Source organism: Natrix helvetica, assembly GCF_964273705.1.
Source record: "Natrix helvetica genome assembly, chromosome: Z".
NCBI lineage: Eukaryota > Metazoa > Chordata > Lepidosauria > Squamata > Natricidae > Natrix > Natrix helvetica.
Window position 1 is genome coordinate 51165847 of NC_138554.1, and position 26914 is coordinate 51192760.

At 40.2% G+C, this 26914-nt stretch overlaps 2 protein-coding genes across 3 annotated transcripts in view; one reads left to right on the forward strand and one right to left on the reverse strand.

The window, feature by feature from the left end:
• DNAJC7 (DnaJ heat shock protein family (Hsp40) member C7) overlaps positions 1-12740 on the reverse strand; it is a 32840-nt gene extending 20100 nt beyond the window's left edge. The window contains exon 1 of one of the 2 annotated variants that reach the window (XM_081933322.1): positions 12521-12740. In XM_081933322.1, coding sequence (XP_081789448.1) covers positions 12521-12636 — 116 coding nt within the window. In that variant the 5' untranslated portion in view covers positions 12637-12740. Of the gene's footprint in view, positions 1-12044; positions 12182-12520 lie in introns of those variants that run through there. The other variant, XM_081933323.1, reaches the window with a different exon arrangement.
• Positions 12741-13740: 1000 nt separating this feature from the next.
• On the forward strand, positions 13741-26914 carry NKIRAS2 (NFKB inhibitor interacting Ras like 2). Its single transcript, XM_081933327.1, has 4 exons — positions 13741-14123; positions 19925-20028; positions 21270-21523; positions 23729-26914. The coding sequence occupies exons 1-4, from the start codon at positions 14002-14004 to the stop codon at positions 23966-23968; spliced, it is 720 nt and encodes a 239-aa protein (XP_081789453.1). The 5' UTR covers positions 13741-14001; the 3' UTR covers positions 23969-26914.

Consider the following 26914-nt stretch of genomic DNA (forward strand, 5'->3'; position numbering starts at 1 on the left):
CCACCATTTCCAGATTTTGTAACTAACAATGACTTGGTCATACAAATTCCTGAAATTGTAGGTTCAACATATACAGAGTTCATCAGCTTGGGGCAAGCTGTTACAAAATGTAACCAAATTTATATGTAATTGATATATTAGAAATATTTAGAATGATGGTAAATGCTATATTCATGATGGTAATGAGGAACTTAGAAATACAGGGGAAACATGATGGTGAATACTCCAGTTACCAGTACTTGTCATCTGCAATTCTGATTACCATTTATACTAAAATTACATACATCAAAAATAGGTTCCAAAATCAGACATGGAACATATTTGCTTGCAATACAATTCTAGATATGTTTTAAGCAATTATATTTTAATTAATAAGTTTAAATCAATTTTAATGCACTTTTTTGGACTACGATTAAGTCATCAGTCTAGAAACCAGGAGATTGTTAAGTTTTAGTTTTGCCTCACACATGAAAGTCAGTTGAGTGACTTTGACTCTCAGTCTTATCACCTTACAGGACTGCTGTTGTGGGGAAAATATGAGGAGGAAGCAGTATTAGGTATGTTTGCCGTCTTGAGTTAAAATGCTAAAAAGTGGGTAAAAATAAATAAATAAATAAAAGCTAAATGTGTAAATAAAAGCAAACAATCCCAGAAGAAGCAGTGGTAAACCACTTCTGCGGTCAAGAATATATTTTAATGTATCTTTTTAAAAAATGCTATGGAATTCTGGAAAGTGCGTAAACCACTGATTCTCCCCTACCTTAATAACAGCTCTGAGGCTTGTCACTTATTTACATGTGCACGATTCTAAGCGAAGCTGCATTCAGCTGAATTATTCAAGGCTCTACTCTAACGACTGGAAGGGGTGTGACAAATTATACAGGATATTATCAAACTATGTCAGAATGGGAATATAGCACTCTGGCATGCTGGCTCTTTACAAAGTTCTGAATTTATCTTCTTAGGGGTGACAAGGAATGCAGAAGACCTGTTGAACAAGCTGGGAATCCAACTCCAAACTAGCTATTGCAACAGTCAACCCTAAGAAACAAAAAACACCCTTGAATTCAAGCTAATGGCTCTAAATTGGTTTCTTCAGTGGAATCCCACCCCCTAGTACTCATGTTTGGCCTGGACAATACAAGCTATTTAGAGAGAAAAAAATCTCAAGAGAGAAAAAGAACAATGGAGGGTTGTATTGGTATGTGTTAACATGGTTTAACCTCATTTTGACCTCAATCCACTGGCCACCCACTCTAGACTCCTACCCTCGGGCAATTCCCATTAGAATGGAGCAGTTTAGTAGATTAGATTGTAAATACAATCAAATGAAACAAAAAACATTTCATCTCATCAACAGGCTGATGGAGGTAAAGGCCTCCATACTGCTCACCCTCAGTGTAGTCAATCGTGTTTACTTCAAGAAGGTTATAGTGCCCTTGATTTGCCCTAGCCTACGAAACGTTAAGACTTATGAGAGGAATGGCACATGTAATCCAATAGGTATGATAGGTTCCATGTTCCCATTCCCACTAGTTTTAACTGTGAATATGTGATTTGAAAATCATCAGGGGTATGTGTGTAGGGGTTATTGCCAAGAAAAGATTAGAGGCATCCACATTTAAGGCTCACCACAATTCTTCATAGCAAGCAAAGGAAAATCAGAATGTAGTGAAACTATTATTGTATAACAGTCATTGTATGACATCATGGTTTGATCTTGGACTTTTTAAGTGTAAACAAATTATAACTCCCCAAATAGGTCTATCGGAGAAAAGTGGTTTTTTTGCAGATTTTTAAAATCTTAAATGACACATTAGAATCATGCGCACTAAAATCTACCAATTTTTATACATGTAGTGAGAGTACTATGTTTTAAGATGCAATTTTAGAAAAAGAGTCTTGTCCTTGTTTATTAAGGACCGGCTGCCAGAACAAGAGGGAAAGTCAGGATCTCCTGATATCACAAATGGTTGTTTCTGCTTCTAACAGATGCCATAGTCTGAATGAGGTCATTCTGCAAAGCTTGTGCTGATGTAGGCTGCATTCCCCACTTGCTACTTTTGAAGCTGAAGAAAGAATCTGGCTAAAAATACAATCCAATTTTCTGAATAGATCTCTTTGTTGGGCAAGACGTTGCTGTCCATCTGTGAACTCTGGGGGTGAGACACAGAGCTACAATGAAGAACTAAAAAAAAGAAAAGAAAAAAATCTCCCTACACTACTAAGCTTCTGGGAAGCAAATAGCCATGGTAGGAAAGATGCCTTTTGAATAAGATACCATAGATTGTTATGGTATTGAAGACCATTATGGTATGGAATGCCAGGACTCTTTAGACTGCAAGGGTTCGTTTTTACTATCCACGAGGTCGAACAGTAAAAAAAAAATTAGATGTCAAAGTTATGGTGACATCTTAACATGACAACAAAACTATGTAGGACATATTGTGGGCAAAGACTTCTAAGGAGCCCTGGCATTCCATACATAACAAAACAGATAAGCAATGATGTTAATAGTAGCTTGCTCACGACTACTGATTGAGCCCTACAGTGTGCAGCTGTAGTTGAGAGATGGACATCTTTTACATCAATTGGCGATTCAAGCAGGGCAACAGTCTAATACCGTGTTTCCCCGAAAATAAGACAGGGTCTTATTTTCTTTTGGCCCCTGAAATAAGCGCTTGCCCTTATTTTTGGGGAGGTCTTATTATTTTTGAGGTGCAGGAGGTGGCGAGTGTGGTCACCTCATGGCTGCTGCTGTGTTGCAATATTTTCAGGGAGGGCTTATTTTAGCGCATACACTCAAAAGCCCAATTGGGCTTATTATCTGGGGAGGTCTTATTTTTTGGGAAACAGGGTACTTTATTTGCACAAAGTGTGAGATTGCATAAAATTCTTAGGCTCAGTTCATTAGGAATTCATTACACATACGCAAGAGTTCTTTATATTAGAAAAATGAGTCCACAAGGAGTGTCTATGGAGATTCTCAACATCAAGGTCATGGTTATACACCAAAGTTACTTTTTCCAAAGAACAACTGGACATTCTTAGTTTTTTCTTCGTAAACGTTTTGCTTCTCATCCAAGAAGTTTTTCCAGTTCTAACTTCAGTTCTTTTTTTTTAAATGAATAATTGTTATTAAATTTTTTGATCTTTAAAAACAATAGGGAAGACACAGCAAAGAAAAAAAACACAATAAGACAAAACAAAACACAGAACATACATAACAATATACAATAATTTTACAGCTTTCTCTATCGGCTTTCCTTCTTAGCTTTTATAATTCTCCCTTCTGCATTGCCTTCTTCTCACTATAACCTTGTCCTATGATTTAACAAACATAGTATTAACACTTATAATAGTATTCATTATTTATATCCATATATTTAGTTAGAACTGAAGAAATGCCTTAAAAGAAAAGAACCCAAGAAAATCCAGTTGCCTTTGGAAAAAGTATCTTTGGGATAGTCCACAAGGATTTTTATAAAAGCAGAAACCTTAGTGGCTTTCCACCCTCTCTGTTAGTATTTCATAAACCAAAGATCAGCTCTGAAATAGCAATGCATAAGATCAGTAAAATCACATAGTTTGCACAACATAAAATTGGATATATGAACTACCTCAAGCTAAGTATTAGGAATTACCAGTAAGTCTGTAAGGATATTTTTTTATTCTCCAGTTTTAACTTTCATGATGCAAGTGGAATGAAAGCAAGTTATTATAGCATGTGAAACATTCATCTGTGCACTAGTGTCGCCTAGCGTCTTGTGAAAACAACTGAAGTCAAGTAAGTATGGTGCTGCATTAAGCGCTGAAAAAGTACCTTTATTGCATAGAGATTTGCACTTTTTATTCAAATTAAATTCTTCTCATACATTTTAAGCTTATGTCTTTGGGTGTTTTTTTTTTTGACTTTAAGATCACACTTTGATTCAAAATCTTTAATAAGATTTCCCTTTCCTGCAGTGTATACTACATTGCTGTGCCAGATATTGCGTACTCTTTCCAGATAATCTGTGAGCTTCGGTTTTCGTTTCCTGGAAACTAGCTAGCTCCAGATATCAAAAAACTATTTGCTATTTAGAGCTTGATTTTATTCTCTGAATAGAAAAGTTAAGAAACTCATTGCTAAGACAATAGAAACTTTCCTCTACTAAAAAAGCTCAAAATTGTGAAAAACTCAAAACAAATCACTTAAAAAAAATTAGAACAGGAACATGCCTTTATTCTTCATTATTCAATCTAGCCATGATTATCAAATAAAATGGACAAGAAAACATCACAATTGTGTTGTTTTAGCATGTTAAGATCTTGAAGGTTGGATATTATTATACTGCATCATCAAAAAAATATAAAGAGCTATAGACAGTGCTGCTTTTTATTGCTTCAAAATTTATTATTATTGAAAATGGGATGAGAGCTGTTCTTAGAGCAAAAAAATAAGCACTATTTCATGTAGGAATCTCAGCTAATCACTACACCGAGGCAGAATTGAGTGTTTATTCATTTATACATTCCCTCTTAACACTTCTACAATTGCTGTGAAGGAAGGGAAATCATACAAACATCTGAAGCCTCTAACTGACTTCAGGGGCAAAGTCAAGAGTACCTAGAAATTTCCTTACAAACAAACTGATTAGGAATTCTTGCACTTTGCCCTTCTGAAAAAAGAAAGAAAAAGAAACCTGAAGAAGTTTTAATTTCCTGAATCACATAGACCTAGCAGCTTGGGTGGGGTGGGGTTTATTCCTATTTACTGAATTGCTGTTAACTTGTAGCCTTTGATGCATGCTAAGATAGCAAACATTTTCATTACCTGACTAAATAAATCATCTATACTAATTAGTATGAGGTTTGCTCCCTGTTTATACACAACAGCTTGTCCTGTCAATGTTGATTGAGATGTGGTTTTCTCCTTGATGATGCCTTGATTAGGGCATTATTTTCTATTTGTCTCATGTTAATCTCTGCTTATCTAGATGTAGTCTGCTGGATATAGTCTACTATTTTTTGTTCTCCTTGTTCTTTGTCTTTTGAATTGTATATAATGTGTGATTTGTGTCTACTTATGGCTGATCTACCTGAAATTCATTGGTCTGAATGCCAGGCTACGGAATTCCTTACTTGGTCTAGGATGTTTTGTTTCCCAATTGAAACTAAGGCTGAGTCTCAATAAAGGAGAATATTTGTAGCTCAGGGTTGAAATGAGGTGTTCTTCATGCTGTCTGAGCTTGATTGTTTTGTTGCAGATGTTTCATTATCCAAACTAGATAACATCAGAGATTCAAAAATAATATCCCCAAAGACCTAATTTCTAATATTTATCTTGAGATAGTAACTATGTAATTTTACTAATCTTATGCATTGCTGTTTCAGAGCTAGTTTGGGTAATGACGTTTGCAAAACAAACAAGTTCAGAGAGCACCAAGAATCCCTCATGGTTGAGTCTGCCAGGTGTTGTGATATGAATAGTTTTCATTGTGTTTTCTACTTGCTGTTCATGGATGTGCTCTGTAATCCTCTGTCTGTCCTACATAGTAGTTGTTACAGTACTTACACTGTATATTGTAGGTGACTCCTGGTTTTTCTTCTTCTTGGGCTACTGGGTCCTTTAGTCTACTTAAGATGTTTTGGATGGCTTTAGTTGGTTTGTGTGCTATGGTGTTATAATGATTTTTGTTGCTTCTGAGGTGTTTTTGATGTATATAAATAGACATATAAATACCTTTACAAATTATACATCACACTCACTATCACTGATAGTGTTACCTAGCTTGGTAATAAAACATCTACAAGAAAATATCCATGTTCAGAAAGCACCAAGCCGCCTAAGCTACACATATTATTTTCAGTTGATAATTTTGTGGGCAAATACATTTAGGAAGTCCTTAACTTACTGGTCGCTTAATAGCCACCTGTATTTACAATGGCAATGGAATTGGTGCTTTATAGTCTTTAAAACGTTTATAATTGGTAGTGTCCGTCCCCCCCACAAATCATGTGAGGTCATGCCAGGTGCTTGGTAAATAGTCACAGCATTAACTGCAATCAAGTAGCCTCAATCGGTGAATTTTTTTATCAATTTCTAGCTTTATTGCTTTCTGGCAAAAAACACTATTAGAATGGATTCACTTAATGATTATCACTACACGTAATCCTTGATTTACGACAATCGAGCCAAAATTCCTGTTGTTAAATGAGACATTTGTTAAGGGAGTTTTGCCCCATTTTATGAACTTTCTTGCCACAGTTACTGTATTTTTTGGAGTATGACACACCTTTTTCCCTCAAAAAAAGAGGCTGGAAATCTGGGTGCATCTTATACAGTGAATACAGCATGTTCTGCCTCCTGAAACCCCGCCCCCTTCACCAAAATGGCCATGTATAACTTTTAGGACAGCGATGGCGAACCTTTTTTGGCTCGCGTGCCACAAGTGGGGGGGGGGGCGCAGGGGGGTCGTGTGCAGGCGTGCCGCACCCATAATGCAATGCGTGACCCCCCAGTGTGCATGTGCGCACAACGCGTGACACCCCCCCATTTTTACATGCTTTTTTCGCCCTCCCCAGGTTCCAGAGGCTTTATAGGAGCCTGGGGAGGGTGAAAAGAGCCTCCCCCGCCCCACCGGAGGCTCTACAGAGGCTTCAGGGACCATCCGGAGGCTTCCCTCAAAAGGATCCTCCGAGCAAACTGGAAGTCACTTCTACTTCTGGAAGTGACTCGGAGGGTCATTTTAAGCTCTCCGAAGGCGTCAGGGAAGCCTCCGGAGGCCCTCTGGGAGGGCGGGTGAGGCTCTTTTCGCCCTCCCCAGGCTCCTATAAAGCCTCTGGAGCCTGGGGAGGGCGAAAAATGGCTTTTAAAAAGGTGAACTCAGCTGACAGGGCAGCGCCTCGTGTGCCCTGACAAATGGCTCCGCGTGCCACCTGTGGCACGCGTGCCATAGGTTCGCCATCACTGTTTTAGGAGGTTTATAGAGTGCTCCTGGGGGTTGGGGAGGTCAGAAATGAATGAAAAACGGGCTATTTTTTGCTCAATAATGCCCCGCCCGCCCGCAGGAGCACTCCTAAAGGCTATGCATGCCCCTTTTTTGACAAAAAACAGACCCGTTTTTGTGAAAAACGGGCCCTTTTTTGCTCATTTTTGCCCCCCCAAGGAGCATTCTATAAGCCTCCTAAAGGTTATTCATGCCCTTTTTTGAAAAATACCCATTTTTGCAAAAACCGGGCCATTTTTGGGAGGTCTGTAGAACACAAAAACTCTCTCTTTTTTAATTTGCCTCTTCAAAATTTTGGTGCATCTTATACTCCGGTGTGTCTTATACTCCAAAAAAAATACGGTAAGTGAATCAGTGCAGTTATTAAATTGATAACATAGTTGTTAAGTGAATCTGGCTTCTCTATTGATTTTGCTTGTCAGAAGACTGCAAAAAATTATCACATAATCTGGAACACTTCAACTGTCAAAATTATGAACCAGTTGCCAAGCGTCTAAATTTTGATCCATGATCAGGGGGATGCTGCAACTAAAAATGGTCATAAGTTACTTTTTTCAGTGCCACTGTAACTTTGGTTACTACATGAATACTGTAAATCAAGGACTGCCTATATACTTGCTTAATGATCACAGCAAAAAATGCTAGAAAAATTCTATTCCTCAGGTAAGAAGGAAAGCCTCTGCATCAGATGAAATAACTGAGTCAATGCTCCTTTTTGTATATTTCCCACTTGGGTTTTAGCAAGAGTGAAATTTTTAAGAATAAAAATTATGATAGTGTAACTGAGTATCATACACCAACCTGTTTTTTTGCCCTTTTTCATTTTTCCTTGTAGCTGCAGGATGAGGGGTAAAAAGAGAGAACCAGACACCCAAGGACAGAGAATGCCTAGAGAACCCCCATTTTCCCTGGGGGAAATATAATTTCCATTACAATTAGGGGGAAAAATAACCAAACCCCAACTTGTTCAGCAAAAAAAAAAAAAAAAACTGACCAGGGAGTAGAGACCATTTTATCTTTTGCTCCATTTACCAAATTTTCCTAGTGTCATAACTCAAACCAGCTGAATGTGTCATACTAATAGGCCACTGGAAACAATCACTCCAGAGCAACCATGTGACTATATAAAAGCATATTTCTCAATTTCATTATTCAAAGCTTTTAACATACAATTGATTTAAGATAATTAATAAAAGAGAATATTTGTAGCTCAGGGTTGAAATGAGGGGCCCTTGGTGCTCTCTGAGTTTGATTGTTTTCTTGGTTGTTTTCTTTCTTACTCTCTGCGTCTCTGCCTTCGTCTGCTGCCAGTGCCGCTGCGCGATGATGAGCCTCCTGAAGCTACCTGCTGCTCCAGCCCACCAACTCTGATTTCCTGTGGCCAGCGCGACGCCTCCAGATTGCCTGTATCTCCCCTGTACCTCTACCTCCATCTGGTGCTTGGACAGGGATTCAACTCACCTATGTTGTGCGGGATGCAGCTGCTACCTGACACCGTCGGCCTACATGCACTCACCACCTCCTGTGCTGGCGGCCTCCTCTGCTGGCCACCACCTTTCATTAGGGCTTATATTTGTGGTATTAGATGTACACTCAAGATGGTGTCAGGTATTTTCAGGGAAACACGGTACTTAAGATTTTTATAACCATCAAGTTAATGAATTTACTCTGACTCTATAGCACAGAGTACATTTATGCTAGGATAAACTCATTTTAGATACTAGCTCCATCCAGTAACTGAATCAGGAGCTGAATCAGAGGAGGAGGTGTGAGAATTCTGGTCAACCTGAGAGCTCCGAGGGGGAAGAGGGAATGGAGCTAGCAGAGAGACAGAGGTAGAGCCTGGGCTATCTGTCAGCCCTCAGATGGTGAGTCACCAGCCCCCAGGTCTGCAGGTGGCTGATGAGGAAGCGGACGAACAGCTGGTTCCAGTGCCTGACACGTGTATGTGCAGAAGACAGAGGAGAGAAGAACAGTGGAAATCTGTGGGCCGGTTCTTGGGATGGAATCAATCAATCAATCAATCAACTTTTATTTATAACCTGCACCCTTTCCTAAGCAGGACTCGGGGCGGTGTACAGTCATTATTAAAAACCAAATACATATCAAAATGGCATACATATACATAAACATAGACATAGACGGAGGAGGTAGAAAATATACTGTACCATAATTAGTTAAAATACAAATAAGATTGAAATTCCCTTAAAAATTCCACGATAAGATGTTTGCCAGGAGCTGAAAGATGGAGCTATAAATCGGCTAAGCCAGCTAATTGGAACAGGTGGGTCTTAAGCTTCTGTCGGATCCCTGCTAGCAAAGCACCACCCTAGCTCTGGAGATAAAAGGCAGGGGGCAGAGATGAATAGATGTAGCAGACTATTCATCTTCTGGCCGGATGGACTTGTTAGCCTGTAGTGAGAGAGTAACTTTTTGCCCAGGGCTGCCAGCATTCCTAACCTAATCACAGCAGTTCTGAAGCAATTTTACTCTTGTTCTAAAACAGTGATGGCGAACCTATGGCATGCGTGCCACAGGTGGCACGCGAAGCCATTTGTCAGGGCACCCGAGGTGCTGCCCTGTCAGCTGGCCAGTGCGCATGCATGCGCTGGCCAGCTGAGTTCACCCTTTTTAAAGCCATTTTTCACCCTCCCCAGGCTCCAGAGGCTTTATAGGAACCTGGGGAGGGCGAAAAGACCCCCCCACCCCCCCCCGGAGGCTTCATGAGCTTCCTTAAAGCCTCCGGAACGTAAAAAACCGGCCCTATGGGCAAACTGGAAGTTCAGGAACGGACTTCCGGTTTGCTCGGAGGGTTGTTTTGAGCGCTCCGAAGGCTTCAGGGACGGTCCGGAGGCTTCCCTGAAGCCTCCAGAACGCTTAAAACAACCCTCCGAGCAAACTGGAAGTGACTTCTGGTTTGCTCGGAGGGTCGTTTTGAGCGCTCCGAAGGCATCTGGGAAGCCTCCGGACGGTCCCTGAAGCCTTCAGAGCGCTCAAAACGACCCTCCGAGCAAACAAGAAGTCACTTCCAGTTTGCTCGGAGGGTTATTTTGATTGCCCGAAGGCTTCAGGGAAGCCTCCTGAAGGTCCCTGAAGCCTCCGGAGGGCATTTGGGGGGGAGGCTTTTTTCGCCCTCCCCAGGCTCCTATAAAGCCTGGGGAGGGTGAAAAAAGCATGTAAAATGGGGGGGGGGATCACGCCTGTAGTGCACACATGCGCACTGGGGGATCGCGCATTGCATTATGGGTGTGGCACGCTCACACACGACCCCCCTGCGCTCCCCCACTTATGGCACACGAGCCAAAAAAGGTTCGCCATCGCTGTTCTAAAATGTCTGCTCTCAGAAACGTAATTACAAAATGCTTCACAACCCCACTAGAGACTGTCCCAAGACAGAAATCCTTCCAGAACCCAGGATATGCCCTTTTTGTGAAGTAGCATACATATTTTCAGAATCTGAACAGGCAATTCAAGTTATGGAAGTTGTACTGGCAAGGTTTTTAAATTTGGGGAAAACCCTTCCCACACAATTGATAAGGAATCCATAAATATTGCAAAGGACTCTGAAACATGTTCTGGGAACATTGATAAGTCATTATAGATGCCTGATATGCAAGATTTAACATGGTCTCTTTTTCTCCTGTATTTGTAGTATGTATCTCCTTTTTACCCCCAGTATTGACCGATACAACTTTACTTTTTTATAATCTCAACCATTATCTAACATTGGTACAATAACGCATGGCTGAATTCATATATCATACTAACTATAATTTAACTATGATGCACTGAATAAGTCACATTCAATTAATTAATAGTTTAATAATATTAAAATTATGGTTCTCTTAGGAAATTGATTTTAATTCTCCTTCACTCCCTAACCCCACAAACTAAGTTATTCATTCACTATTTCGCTGGAAACTGTAGATCACCTTGCAATCTTGCAAGGAGGAAAAAAGTCAATACCTTTAATTGGTGGTCAACTGTCATTAGGGAATGTAATAGTTTGAATTCCATTATGGAATATTTAACTGGAAGACTCATATTCAAACCCTAGCCAAGCTTGCTAACATAAATTATAGCTCACTTATCCAATTCAGAAGGTTCCCCTGAGGATAAACCACACTATGCACCCTAGCAAACTGCCAATTACAAGTGTTGGCTATCATCCAATGTCCCAGGAGTACATGTGTTACAACCCAACTATGTATGTCAGAGTTTCTATATATAATTATAATAAGCGTTTACTGTTAGGTACCTTTAGCTGTAGGGCAGAAGAGAAGTCTGAAATAAGATGTGAATCCTTTGAATAACAGGAGAAACAGGAATTCTTTTCAAATCATACATCTGATTTTATAATTAATGATAGCCAGCAGATTCATTTTTTCTTCACCTTTTTTTCTGTTTGCCCAGCCAGTCAAAGCTATAGCCTGACACTACAAACCTTCAGATTAGCTACTAATTAGCTAGAGATTCCTCTACGTCTATGATTTTTCTCAAGAGGAGTCACTTACTATAAACCAAGTAGCACCCAACCCAGAATAATTTAACCCAAAATGAAATCCAAAATGTTTTTCCCAAATAAGATTTAACACAAAATTATTGTGATTATTAAATGCTCACTGACTACTGTGGCATTTCTGATTATCTAAAAGCTTCCCATGGCAAGAACAGCTGCTACCCTAACCAACGAATGTTTATTTAGTGGGATGTTCTTGAAGTGCTGAGATCAAAAAGAAATCATTTATATACCAAAACATATCCCAAGTCGTATACTTTGCACAATATCTGAATCAAAGAGACCAACTGTACAGTAATTGATGGTCAAACTAACTTGTCTGTAAAATAAGAGTAAAAACATTACCCAAACATATGTATTTCTGGTTCCTCATCAGAACCTGTATATATAGGGTTCTTGTAATAAACCCTTGTGGGAAAGTATTTGGAGAGCTATAATAACTGAATTACAGGAATAATGGAATTCAGCAAAAAGCCTGCAACTACACAGAGACATGCAGTAGGAGGCTAATCTCCAGCTTCAACCCGTTGTACCTTGAAATTGGGAAATTCAGAGTTAAATGTAAATATTGATCAGACTGTTAGGTCTCTTTCATCCAGCAATTCATCTCCTAAGGAGGCCAGAAGTTACCATGGAACCTGCTTGATTTATTCCTCAATACAATGAATGTTAGGCGTGCATTGTTCCTCAATGAGAGAGAGAGAGAGAGAGAGAGAGCTTCTCTTAACTGCCCTTCGTTAATTGGCTTAAGCTTGAATTTTCTCATTCGTGACCCTTTGGAGGAAGAGACGACGAATGACAACGATAACAAATCGCAGGTGATCCCTTACAAGCTACTTTCCTAAAAGAAGCCCTATTTCTGCCCCCACTCCCCCGCCCGCAACCGCGGCAGTGAAGCAGGCTCCGCCTCTTGTCCTCTCTCCCCACCCCGGCTTCGAAGCAGCCCCTCCCCCTCCGCGGGGGCAAAAAACCTCCTTCTCAGGGACGGAACAGGTGGCGGAGGGCTTACCTGCGCGTCCCCTCGTCCTCCTCGCTCAACATCAGCGGCATCGAGGAATGTGAAGCCACCGCTGGGGGTGCCGCGGGCGCCATAATCACGTCGCAATCTCCGCCCGCCGTCGCCATCTTGGTTCCTTGTTGCTGCAATCAACGGCCGGCGAGCCGAGGAGAGAGAACGAGAGAAAGCAAAAAGGAACGAGGCGGAAGTTCCTCCTTCTATATCCGGAGAGAGAAGAATAGGGGTTAGAGAGGCCACTTCCGGTTGGGAAGCGAGTCCTCCGGGGGGGGGCGTTTCTGCTTAGGGATTGGACAAACAGGAGTTGGAAATAATCATTTGTCTTCAGGCAAAAATATGCGGAAAAAAACCCCTGGAAGTCGGGACCGGTCTATTTTGAGATCTCTTTTTCATAGCACTGGGCTTCAATCTTTCAGAATCTGTGTATACTTAGTTAGGAATAAGCTCTGTCTATAGATAGGCAGGTTTCTTCTGCTATAACAATGGAAAATACGGTTTGAAAGAATTCTATAAGGGGTGTGTGTGTGTTGGAAACGCGAGCCAAAAAAGGTTCGCCATCGCTGCCCTAAGGTGTTCCGCAAAGCCAACCTGTGTATGGAAAGATTGTTCATATGTGAAACCCAGAAAATTGTGTTAATTCTATAAACCATAGATCAGTTAATCAAGAAGGCCACATGAACACAGCCATTGCATCAACGGAAGATATCCAAACCTTAAACATTTTCCGGCATCATATTTACAGTCAAAATACCCCACGTGTATTTATTCTAATGTACCTTGACTATCACTAAGTGTTGTACCTTTTTTATTCTTGATGAATGTATTTTATTCTCCTTATGTACACTGAGAGCACATACACCAAAGACAAAATGTCCAATCACACTTGGCCAATAAAGAATTCTATTCTAATTTCCCATTTTTCTGCTACCAGTACTCTTGCCAAACAAAATTTGCTTTAGTTATTCTCGAATCCCCCCTGGCAATTTTAAATGGTAAATTTTGGGTATTTTAATTGTTAATTTTATTGTACTGTTTTAACTTTATAGCTATTTATTTATGAAATAGTAAAAATGTTTTATATATATACCTCCTCCATACCATATGTTTATATATTTAATTGTACGCCGCCCCGAGTCCCTTCGTGGAGAGGGAGCGACTTATAAATTGAATAAAATAAATAAATAAAATAAATTAGTGTAAATATGTGAATTCAATCAGAGAAAGGGAGGGAAAAAAGGTACTGCTTTATTACTTTCATTATTTCTCCCATTTGTTTAAAGATCGATAGCCCTCCTCTTGATCGTATAATTTTTATAAAATTTAAAATGAAAAATAGCCCCGGTTATAGCAAGATTGCTGAGCTCAGTTTTGTATTTTCATCCTGTGTTTGACTGCAACGCGCTGCTGTTACCTTTTCCTAAATATCTGAACTGGATCGCAAGCGAGAGTAAATCACACCGGCGACAGTGCTCTAGATGGAGCTGTGGGCTGCAGTTCCCACGTACGTCTTTTCTCTCAGTCAAGTCGAGTTGTTGGTCCTCGGTTCCTTTGCTGAAGACGGCAGGGAAACATCAAGAGCAGTGCCTGGGTCGGGAAGGTAAGTTGCCTTGGCTGATGTTTTTGTTTTTAATCGAGTTTTAAGAAAAAAATGCAGGCTTTTAGAAACGCAATAGCGATTGTATGGGTTTGCACGCTAATTGTACCGGCGATTAATTTCACCTATGATAGATTTGCAAATGAGCCCAGTCCCCTCTCTAAGGAGGAGCGACCAGCTGTTTAATTAGAGTATTATCTAACCCACCAGAAGCTTGCAGTGCCTTGAAGATTAATTGATAAATGATGATATTGGCTTTTGACAACTTGGCTTTTATCAGATGTCAGGCAGGCCTTGTTTGTGAGACCATTAATGCGCAAATAAAAAAGCCAGTGCCATGAAATGTAAGAAACCGCAATTTTGCTATTTGACATTGCAGTGTGATACATTTCTCTGAGCACTACACAAGATTAAAGGAATAACTGTTCTCAACAATGGAAATTTGTACCAGTGCTCCCTACTTTATTCCTCTATGTTTGTGGTGTGGATAAATCCTGGTTGATCTGTAGAAAGTATAGATTAAACAGACTAAAAATTATTCTTGTATTTATTTTAAACATATTTAACTTTAGTTATATACTATACATTCATATATAAATTATTGTAGAAATTATTATGTGAATTATGTAGAAAGTAAGAGTTAACTTACAGGGGAGATGGGTACCATAAAAATTTAATAAGTTACATGTGGCATAGAAGCAATACCAACTGGTTTCACTTTCCCCCATCTAAAAAACAAGAACATTACTTGGAGATACTGTGGCTTTCCTGTTCCATTGTACAATTTTGGTTATCAGAGACATAAAAATATTCCAATAAAAGAGAATATTTGTAGCTCAAGGTTGAAATGATGGGTCCATGGTGTTCTCTGAACTTATATTCTTGTTAGCCCTGATGATGTTACCTAATTTGGGTAATGAAACATCTGCAAGAAAACAACCCAGCTCAGAGAACACCAAGGGCCCCTCATAAAAATGTTCAGTAGGCAAATAATACAGGATACATATTCAGATTGATGATTAGATAGGACACTGCATTCTCAGAGGAAACCCCTTATGAATGAAGCCGAATACAAATGGCCCAGGATAAGTTGCAGGATCCAATCTGGGTCTGTCTGGTCCCAGTTATCAATCCAGATTGGATCCTGGAACCCCTTATCACTGTTTCATTTTTTTTTAAAGTTTTTTTAGTTTACAGTTTTAATGTTAGCTGTAGATGAAAAGAAATGTATATTGGAAGCTGTTAGATCGGGTAATGGAAAGGCACACACAGGCTAACGGTAACAACATCTCTTTATTAACTCAGTAGCAACTATGTACAATCCAGTGAAGGTTGAGTCTGATAGCAGCCCTTTTATAGGGAGCTGTCAGACCCTTCGACCAATGAGATTGCCAATGGTCCATCTGGTCATCCGTGGTGCTAATGACACAGGAGTAGGTAGGTCCCCAGCCAACAAGCCCAGTAGTGGTTTATTGTTCGTAATTAGTTCGAAATCACAGCCGTATAGGTACTCATGGAAACTTTTTACTCCGGCCACTGCAGCCAAAGCCTCACAGTCCAGCTGGCTGTAGTTCCGCTCAGCAGCGGACAAGGTCCTAGAATAAAAGGCTATGGGAGTCTCGGTTCCATTGGGCATACGGTGACTGAGGACAGCTCCGACGCCAAATGGGGAAGCGTTGCAGGTCAGCACCAGTGACAGGGTCTGGCTGTACTGCACCAGGAACGTGTTTGCTGAGAGAAGTCTTTTTACCGTGGCAAATGCGGCAGCCTCGGCTCTGCCCCAGGAACACTTTGCGTTCTTCTCCAGGAGACGATGTAAGGGCTCAACAACGGTGAGATAAGAAAGATGCTGTAGAAATTAAGGAGCCTGAGGAATGCCTATAGCTCGGTTTGATTGCGAGATGTGGGGGCGTCCTGAATTGCTTTAATTTTTCTCGTGGTCGGGTGAATCCCAGAGCTGTCGATTAGGTACTCTAAGAATTCAACCCTTGGCACGTTAATTTGGCATTTTTCTTTTTTGAGACGGAGGCCTTTGTTTCTAATTCTAGCCAAAACAGTTCGTAAACATTTGAAAAGTTGTGCCTCATTTGCAGCCGATACCAAGATGTCATCAAAATAGGGGACGACTCCTGGAATCCCCTGCAAAAGCCGTTCCATGATGCTTTGGAACAGTCCAGGGGCGATACTAACTCCAAATTGCAGGCGGTGACATTTGAATGCACCCCTATGCGTCACAATGGTTTGGGCCTCTGCCGTAGCGCCATCTACAGGCAATTGTTGGTATGCCTGCACCATGTCCAATTTAGCAAATACTTTGCCGGGGCCTAAAGAATGTAGTAGATGCTATACAATGGGTACAGGGTAAGTGCTTTGTTGTAATGCTTTATTGATTGTGCATTTGTAGTCCGTGCAGATGCGGACAGACTCGTCAGATTTGACAGGTGTCACTATAGGGGTCTCCCAGTGTGCCTGATCAACCGGCTCTAGGATTCCCTGGCCTACGAGCTTGTCAATTTCCAGATCAATTTTGGGGCGGAGAGCGAAAGGTACTCTCCTGGGTTTTAGCCTTATAGGGGCTATGTTGGGGTCCAAATTAAAAGAGATTGGAGTCCCCACATACTTACCCAGATGGGTGCCGAAGACGTCCTCGAACTCCTTAAAAATCGCTTCAGTGCTCTCGTCTTTCAAGGTGTTTATACCGGTCACTTCTAGGCCCAGGGCTTCGAACCAGTCAAGCCCAGGAGGCTCTGCAGGTCACCGCTGACCACCGTCACTGGGAGCTGGCTGCAGTACTCCTTGAATTGAACCCGGAAGATGCCCTGGCCCATGATGGGGACTCGGTTCCCCTGATAATCGCGAAGGCGGATGTCAGAGGCACGTAGATGCTGCTGCTTCAGGCTAGGGATAGCCCGCTTGCGCATGGGCCACGGCATGATGGTCAGTGATGACCCCATGTCGATCTCCATCACGCATGGAGAGCCCTCGATGAGGACAGCGACCTTCAGCTTTTTTGGCCGCCTAGTGCAGACTTGGCCGATTGAGGTGTGGTAGGTGATTCTGGTATTGCCCTCTGAGTGCCGTGGTGGCTTCCGCCATGCCCCTTGGTTGGGCCTCTGCTGGTGGTCGGATCAGCTTCTTGGCTGCCAGATTATCCTGGGTGCTCACTTCTGCAAACTTTGGCGATGTGCCCCTTTCGCTCGCAGCGCTGGCAGATAGCATCGCAGAAACAGCAAGCTGATCGGGCATGGTCTCCTCCACAGCTAGCACAAGGCAGGAAACGCTGTTCGAATTTGCGCGCCTGCTTGGTGCGGCTACTGCGCATGCAGCAGCTGTCATCTTCTTCGCCTTCTTCGCTCTCAGCTTCTGCACCCTTGCGATGAACGTGTGTGTTCTTTCATGCATCTTGTGGAGTGCTTTGGTGCTGCAGGGTTTCTGTTGACTTGACGGCCGATTCTAATGCCCTGGCTTCGTCCAAGGCAATTTGTAGAGTGAGGTTAGATTTGGCAAGTAACCTCCTCTGTAAATTAATGTCCCGCACACTGCATATGATGCGGTCAAGAATAAGCTCATCAAGGTCTCGGAACTTGCAGTACGCTGCGGCCTTTCATAGTGCCGCAACATACTCGTTGATTGATTCGCCTTCCTTCTGGTTGCGAATATTAAATTCATGCCGGTGGACATGCTTAGATGGCTTGGGAGCATAGTGAGTCCTCAGAGTCTGCTGGAGCACAGACAAAGTGACCAATTATAATGGCGTTGGTTCTGATAGGTCTTTGGCAGCTTTGAACACTTCCCATCCACAGTAACCGAGAAACATGTTCTTCTTGCGGCCTTCAGAAAGGCCCATGAGGTCGTTGGCTTCGAGGAAGCAGTCGAACCTCAGCATATACGGGTCCCAGTGCTCGGTGACTGGGTCATACGGAGTCGGTGGGGCGTGCATGGCCATTTTGTGTTCTGAGGGCGTTTTGAGTTTGCCGCTCAAAAATGGCTGCTTGAAGCCGCGCTGAGCTCTGGGTTGGATTTACTTGCTGGATTGCTACACTCTTTTTGGTTCGCCTAGTTGCCCTCCAATCCCATCCTCCTCGTCTGTGTTAGATCGGGTAATGGAAAGGCACACACAGGCTAACCGTAACAACAGCTCTTTATTAACTCAGTAGCAACTATGTACAATCCAGTGAAAGTTGAGTCTGACAGCAGCCCTTTTATAGGGAGCTGTCAGACCCTTCGACCAATGAGATTAAACCTCTGTTCCCACCGGAACAGAGGACCTTGGTGGCAACCATTATAGCTGAAGCTAGTATCTAACAGAAGCTGCTTACATGTTATTTTTATTCTTCAACTTATTCTTTTCTTTGGCCAACCTTTCAGACAAGTAGCTTTTCTAAAACTAACATAATAGTACTGTAAACAGCAGCTTCTTTCTAGATGTGCCTCATTGTGTGAATGGCTTAAAAATTGTTTAGGAAAAATGAATGGTCTTGCTTTTGGCCTAAAATGAGAAACACAAGGAAACAAAAGGAAATTCCCATCCTACCCACCCCTACAATTGCTCAATGCTGCTGTTAGTGCTAATAGAAATCTCAGCTGCTTTTCTGTTCTCTTCTTATTAATGTGGGATGATTAGGAGGGAAAGATGTTACTGTTTCTTCCAGGGTAATCATGTTTATGACAGGAAAAAACTGAAGGGGCAGAAGGATTCTTTCTGAAACTCTAAAAGCATCAGTAAGCCCTGTTTGATTCCAGCACTGACTGGAATTTAGAGACACCAAGCAGGCAGGGTAGAGAAACAAAATGTAAAGAGACTAAAAGCAAAGGAGTAATAAAAGAAGAGTAAAATTAGAGATAAAGCGTAAGGACACATCGCCTTGATTCTGTCTCCTAGAACAGGGGTCTCCAACCTTGGCAACTTTAAGACTTGAGGCGTTCAACTTCCAGAATTCCTCAGCAAAGCTGGCTGAGGAATTCTGGAAGTTGAACTCCTCAAGTCTTAAAGTTGCCAAGGTTGGAGACCCCTTTCCTACAATATATAGGCTTTACTTCATTTTGACTGGAAACCCAAGCCAAGTTCTTATTCTACAGTCTGCACTATACACTGTATTAACTCTAATCCTTTTTTTAAAAACATATTTTTAGAATAATCATGTTTTTCCTTTATCTTAATTGTCACCCTGGTGTATTTGCTGGTCTATGAGAGAATAAAATTAGATTTGATTTCACTGGAATGCAAAGTCCACCAACTCAAAGCCAGATCCAAAACTAAGGCAAATTATTAATGCAGACCATATAACAAATGAGTATATCCAGATATATGAGTTACTACAGATCAGAAATTCTTATACAGAGAATCACTGTGGAGAAAAGAATTACATCAAGATCTGAGCAAATTCATTAATGTTCCTATTTTGTCAGAGAAAAACTTTGAGGTCAGTATATATGTGAATAACACAAGGCCAACCATGGCAGGAAAAAAAATTATATTCTATTTGTAAATATTAAGTTATCAAGCCTTAAGAAACACTTTCTATTTCTTGCAAATAACAGATGTATTCATTGTTCTTGCTCTTCGTTCTGCTTGACTCTGTCCAAGCATTTGCCATTTTAAAGCCCCATGAAGTTCTGCTCATGTCTTTTACCAGTGTACCAGCACCTAAGATTAAAATAGTTTAGTTATTATAATTTGTGCGACTCCTTTAACAGCCCAAGCCAGCCTTGAGCAATAGTGGTATTTGCATATATATCTTCATTTAGTCATGTTTTCACCACTCATCTTCAGTATATCCTTCTTGATTGTTTCCTCTTTGTAGCGTCCAGATAATGGGGAAGAGTTGCAAAGTGGTAGTATGTGGGCAAGCATCAGTTGGGAAGACTTCAATCCTGGAACAGCTTCTGTATGGGAATCATATTGTTGGTGAGTGTTGGCATTAAATGGGAAATCTTATTTCTTTGCTATTTTGCCCAGATCATACATTTTAGGCTTTTCTGTTTCATTGGCTGCTAAGTCATGATCTGCTTAGGATTTTTTCCTTCAATAACCACAGTTGGCTGAGCGGCACAACACAGGACTAACAAAGAAGATTGATGGATTCGGGCATACTAAGCCTACAGGAAACATATCATACTGTGGCTTAGTGCAACGTGTGAATGTTAAATAGCTTTATTTGGGTTTGTTATTAGCATGTACTGGAAGCCCTCAACTACCACAACCACAATTGAGCCCAAAATTTCTGTTGCTAATTGTTAAATGTTTTTTCCCCATTTTACATCTTTTCTTACTGCAGTTGTTAGGTGAATCACTGCAATTGTTAAGTTAGAACATGGTTAAGAGAATCTGGCTTTCCCATTGATTTGTCAGAAGGCCACAAAAGGTGAATCTGAATTTTGATCACTTGACCGTAAATATGAAAAACAATCATAAGTCACTTTTTTCAATGCCATTGTAACTTCAAATGGTCACTAAATGAACTGTTGTAAGTTGCAGACTACCTATATGAGTTAAACCAGTTGCCTTGAGAATCATGAATAACATGTAAGTTTGCTTATTAAAACATGCTCAATGTGTACTATGGCTCAATGTAATATGCAAATTCAACCAATTTATTTTTCATTTGTATAGGGACAGATGTAGAAATACATGTGGCAAAATAATGACATTTTAAGGAAAAGTTGTTGAGGCAAAACACGAAAAACATCATTTCAAACTGGCAAGTTTTCTACTTATAATTGCTCCCATTTGTTGACATGCACATACAATGGGACGATATACAGAATATTTACTTATTCCTGTGAATCAGCCTGATCTATTGAACTAGAAATTAATTGTAGGCCCTGAGTTTGTCCGTGATGATAACCTAATGTGGTCATGCTAACTATGGTGAGTTGAATCACTCTTACACCATTGCCCATCACATTGTGTCCCCAAATCAAACTTCCTTTTTATTTGGTATATTGTGCCTCCCAGTTATGCACACTTTTTCCTTCATGCTCTTGCTGAAGTTATGGTAACTTAAGAACACTGAAACAATAATTAAACACTTAGCAGGTGCAGTAAGCAGAAAGTATTCTAGATACCTGTGTAGGTCTTTCTAGGAGCAATATTCAGGCCTTTTTTTGGTAGAGATTCTTATATTCTGTCTGATTGACTCTCTGCAGGTTCAGAAATGATTGAAACCCAGGAAGACATTTATGTAGGTTCCATTGAAACGGACCGGAATATGCGTGAACAGGTGCGTTTCTATGACACCCGAGGCTTGAGGGATGGAGCTTCCCCATGTTTGGAGTTGCCCAAGCATTGCTTCTCTTGCACGGATGGATTTGTACTGGTTTACAGTATTGACAGCAAAGAGTCTTTCAAGAGAGTGGAGATTCTCAAGAAGGAAATAGACAAAAACAAGGATAAGAAGGAGGTAGGTGGAATTATTTTCTGAAGCTTTTCCTATTTGGAGAAATTTGTAGAACATTGATTGACTGATTGCCTGACAAATAACGCAAGGCAGCGAACATATCTAACACATTTTCCTTCTCCTGTTTCGCTTACAACAATTCTGTGAGGTGAATTGGGCTGAGAGACAGTGACTGGCCCACGGTCACCCTGCCAGATTTCATGACTAAGGCAGGACTAGACCTCATGATCTTCCACTTCTAGCCTTATGCTTTAACCACTAGGCCGAACTGGCTCTCAGCATCCCAGATACTCATGTCATAAAAGCCTGCCATCACCCACAGCTCAATGACTTAGGAAGGGTCCTCTTGAGACTCTTGCTCCACCCACTCTGCAGGTGCGGATTAAACTTCTTATCTGACTGTTCCCTAAGCAGCTTTGATGCAGTGTAGTTGGGTGGATTCCCAAGAGGGAGGAGACCATTCCAGAGGACAGGTATTTTGTGTGAGAGAAAGAGCGTGAAAACAGTCCCTCCCTAGTAATTCCCAGAACATATGGTAGATGCAAATAGTAGAGTCCTCAGCCTGGTAAGATTCTGCCTGTAGATGTGGAAACCATAAAGAACTCAGCTGGGAAGAATCATCATTTGTTATTCTGGAGCCAGACATCATCATCTCTTTGCCCAGTCTTCCAAGATACTATTACATTTTTCATTTTTTTAAGGAGAAACAATTGTTACATAACAGTTGCATCTTTATTTCACAAAAATATTATATATTTTAAGCTATGGAAGATGTGCTATGCTGATTCTGTTTAGAGAGGTACATCGATCAAACATCTTAATTTATTTTTCTACCTAGAAAATGTATAGGTAGTCCTCGTTTACCGGTTGTCCAGGACAATGATTGTTCACAATTATAATAGTGCTGAAGAAATAACTTTGTGAGCAATTATTTATAATAGGTCTGTAAAGCAAAGGAAAGCTGACGTAAGTTTGTAAGTACAATTGTTGTTTCACTTGGTGACCACTTGGCTTAATACTTGCATTGCTGATCCCAAATGTGGCCATTAAAAAGGACTGCCTGTAGAGTGGGGTGGGTTGTGTTTTTTTGGCAGCTTTGGAGGGGGGGGGGAAAACCCCAATTCTAGAAACAAGAGTTTTCACCCATCATTAGAAGCTCCTAGCCCCTTGTCCCTTTTTATCAAGCCAGAAAATTGGAAGTTAATAATCTCTCCTGTCACAAGATCTGTGTGATGTTGGTGTGTGATTGTATGGTCACATAAGTTTCTCTCTTTGGTCAAACACAGCAAATAATGTGGAAATGATTTGCCATTGTATCTTAATGGGATCCTTTTTCTTTCCTTTCCTTTTTGCATTCTCAGTCAAATCCACAATCCTGGGATTTTCTTGTGGTCTCCCATCCAAATATTAACTAGTTCCAACCCTACTTAGCTTTCTTAAATCCACCAACATCAGCTAAATGCTAACGTTGCTGAGGACGAGTCTTTTAGAGAATGGTATAAATGGAACCCCAAGGCAGACAATTTGGCTGGCAGGCATAAAAGAGCAGTAAGAAGCAGGGATGGCATATTTGGGGGGGTTGGGGAGGCACCAGCAAGCATGCTGGGATTATTTTTAAGTGCACTGAAGGACCCATCCTGTTGTCTTTCTAGAAGCAACCTTCAGCTGACAAATCAGTGTCTGAAGGGGAAAGAATGCTTTCCCTTGACTCCGAATATCCTGGGTGGCCTTGTTCCACTGTGCCATAAGCATCCTGGGGTTTGATTCACAATGGAGGAATGGATGGTGAAAATGATGGAATTTGCAGCAATGGCTAAACTGACTACCTTGATTAGAGAAAAGACTATTTACATTTATTGCTGCCTCTAAAACCCCTTATAGTTTTTTCCATGAAACAGAAAAAGTCAGCTTCTGATTTGAGGTTTCGATAGTTAAAAATAGTGCATAATATAAAAAAATTAATAATCATAGTTAGGTGGTCATATTTGTATTTACTGCAAAGAAAATCAGAAGCTTTTTCTATTTCTATTTACCTTTTCTTTTTCCTTCTTTGTCCTTTTCTTTCTTTACTTTGTATTACTTTTTCATAATTTTTATACTTTAATAAAATTTATGTAAGAGCATCCTGGTATTTGGAGCTTTTTGTGCATTTGACATTGTACTAAATTTTCTCTCTCTCTCTCTCTCTCTCTCCTCCAATCTTCATAGGTAACTATTGTGGTCTTAGGCAACAAATGTGATTTGCAGGAACAACGCCGTGTGGACCACGATATAGCCCAACACTGGGCAAAGGCAGAGAAAATAAAACTGTGGGAAACCTCAGTTGCTGACCGTCGGAGTCTCATTGACCCCTTTGTTTACTTAGCCAGCAAAATGACACAGCCACAGAGCAAGTCCACCTTCCCACTCAGCCGCAAGAACAAAAGCAGTGGTTCTGTGGATGGATGAAACCCACAGGTGCTGGACTCACTATTGCTGGTAAAAATGTATGCATGTAGGGCAGGGCTGGCCTTGCCACAGAGCACAAACTAATAGCAGATACCAGATATAGGCACTTCTATTGTTCCTATCTCTATGTCATTTGTTTTTTGTTTTGGTAGAAAGAACTTTCCAAATCCAAAGCAGGAGTGTAGAACTTTTTCTTCATTTTTCACAAAATAATAATTTGAAACAAATCGAGCAGATAGTTCCTGTATATGTCCAGTGCCTAGTGTATTAAATAGTCAATACACTGTCAATCTGACATAAACCACATTAAAGGTTGGGTTTTTAACATTCTTTTGCTCAGACTCATTTTGTTTTTTTTTACTGTTTAAAGAACCTGCATTTTAAATCTGAAAATAGCTGTTAGGGGTACTAATTTATATACTTGATTTGGACCCTGAAGGGCAGCATGGTAGAAATATCCAGCGTTACCAGAAATATCTCCTAGGTTGTGGAAAAGGGAGGGATGAGCCATGGATATAGCAACATGAGGAAAAATAATAATGGAATGTTTCTTCAATTCAGTATTGGAGCCCTCTTGGCCAAGTTAATCCACCATCTTCCATGTTCCTGAATGATCAGATTCTAGAATGTTTTTTATAGAAGCTAACTGCACTTTTATAAGGATACCAAGTTGTGGAGAAGAGGAAACATACAAATAGAAACTTGTGGGAAAACACATTATCGATCAACAAAAATTAAGTTTGGGAATAATAGTTTTTAGAGATCTTTTATATATCATTAATTCCCTTGATCTGGATTTGATCTTGATTGTTTTGTGAATGTCTCTTCCAAACATTGTGACCTTGTGTTCCTGATTTGGATAATGGATGTAACAATTTATATAACTGATATCATGATAAAATGGATTCAACTCAGAGTAATGTTGTTATTCCATAACGCATTGAAAAATGATACCTATGTTAGTTGCTTATGAACTCTTGGAAGTGCAGATTAAAAACAGAGTCTACACTGCTCTGAATTGTTTGTGTAATATTAACTTTTATTGAATACAATACAGAACACAGTGTCCCAGTCAGAATAGATGACACCAATAAATTTAAAAAATGTATTTTAGCTTTCCCAACATCAATGTGAATATAATTATTTTTCCAGTTTTTCCAATATAGATTAGGGAGAGAGGATTGGGAAGATAATTTAAACAGAAAGATTTAAATTGGACAAAAATGGCATTGTAATTAGCAAAATATTTGTTGTTGAAAAATTCAAAGATAATTATTTTCCATTTAAGGTCTTTGTGAAAGAAACTAAACCTTAAAAAAATCTTACGTATTTGCAAAAAGAATATTAAAGAAAAATGTCTATTAATCTATAAATGCCACAATGTCAGCAAATACAACTCATTGTTGGAATAAGAATAATAATTGTGTTACAGTGCAATACAAGTAATCCTCAACTTATAACCACAATTGAGTCCATAATTTATGTTGCTAAGCAATACAGATATGTGAGTTTTGCCCCATTTTATAACCTTTCTTGCTGTAGTTGTTAAGTAAATCACTGCAGTTGACTTTATTAGAAGGTCGCAAAAGGTGATCACATGACCACTTATAAATACGTATGAAAGTGACCGAATTCTTGTCATATGACTGGGGATGAGTAGTGGTAAATGTGAAAAATGATCATAAATCACTTTTCTCAGTGCTGTTGTAATTTCAAACGATCACTAAATCAATGGTTATACATTGAGGACTACCCGTACTGTATTCTGAAGTAATGCCCATCATACTCATGTGACTTACCTCGTTGTAGCTAAACCATAGAGAAACCACGAGAACAAATTAATTTGCATAAAGAGACAGTGCAGAAGGAAATAGAGGGGCAGCAGCAGATACTTGATCTTCCTGTTTATTACCAGTTTTCTTTCATAACATTTTAATTTTGTTTCTGATTGAGGAGCCAGCCTGGGAAAACATGTTTGTGTGTAGAGGGGAAATAATTAAGAGCCAAATAAAGAACTAACGTCCTTCCCTTCCAGCTACCATTTCTTACTTGCAAACACATGACGCAATTTTTAAAAAGTTGGCTAGAGCAACATGTTGTTTGTCTGTGGGCCAAGCTAGTTTATGGAAAGCTCAGCTGGCATGCATTTGTGTGGGCACATAGCAAGAATACCTCTGCATGCTTATCTTCTCTTGCTGCCTCTAGAAGGTCAAAGATGGCATGTAGGGATCTGGTGTTCTATTCTGTAAGAGGTATGATTATCAATTGCAAACTTAAGCAAAGACCACAAAGAGATCATCAAGGACTCTGGAAAATACAGATCTGAGCTAAACGTAGAGACTAAATGTAGCAAACTGATGAGATCAGACATTGACCAGTGGACCAGCCTGCAATATATTCCTTTGATAAGAATCAGTCAAGATATCCATTGTCTGTTAACAATACAGATCTAAAAAGAACTCCAAACTGCCTTAGCTCTAAGGCCTGGGTTCAATAGATTACCATAAGTTCTTTGTATGGTAAAATAAATTTGGGCTAGGTGGAACAGTATTTGGAGCTTTCTTCCTTGGTATTCAAGTACATGTTTAAATAGAGTGCAGTGCACGCAAAAGCTATCCTAAACAAAGCTACTAGAAATAAATGGGAGCTGTCAATTTATTCTATAGTTTTCATTCACTGCAAAGAGATTGTATAGAATTTCTACTGCATTGATAAGTCATTTGTTTTCTACTAACTGAGGAAATGCAACATCCTGAGGAGAATTCAGAGGAAAACTGTCTTTACCTATATACTTTGCCTATATACTTTTAGCTATATAGCTGAACCTATATATATAGATATATGGTTGTATTTTTTGTTGCAGTAAGCCAAAGTCTGGTTTGATTTGCATGTGTTGTGGAAATACAACAAAATGTATTGCATTCAATAAAGCATGCCTCAGCTGGA

What these genes read in the sequence shown, in the direction of transcription:
- NKIRAS2 (XM_081933327.1), top strand. Translation starts at nt 14,002, where the DNA reads ATGGAGCTGTGGGCTGCAGTTCCCACGTACGTCTTTTCTCTCAGTCAA. An exon ending in GCAGTGCCTGGGTCGGGAAG is followed by an intron (nt 14,124 to 19,924) that starts GTAAGTTGCCTT and finishes TCCTCTTTGTAG; the next exon opens with CGTCCAGATAATGGGGAAGA. An exon ending in AAAACAAGGATAAGAAGGAG is followed by an intron (nt 21,524 to 23,728) that starts GTAGGTGGAATT and finishes CAATCTTCATAG; the next exon opens with GTAACTATTGTGGTCTTAGG.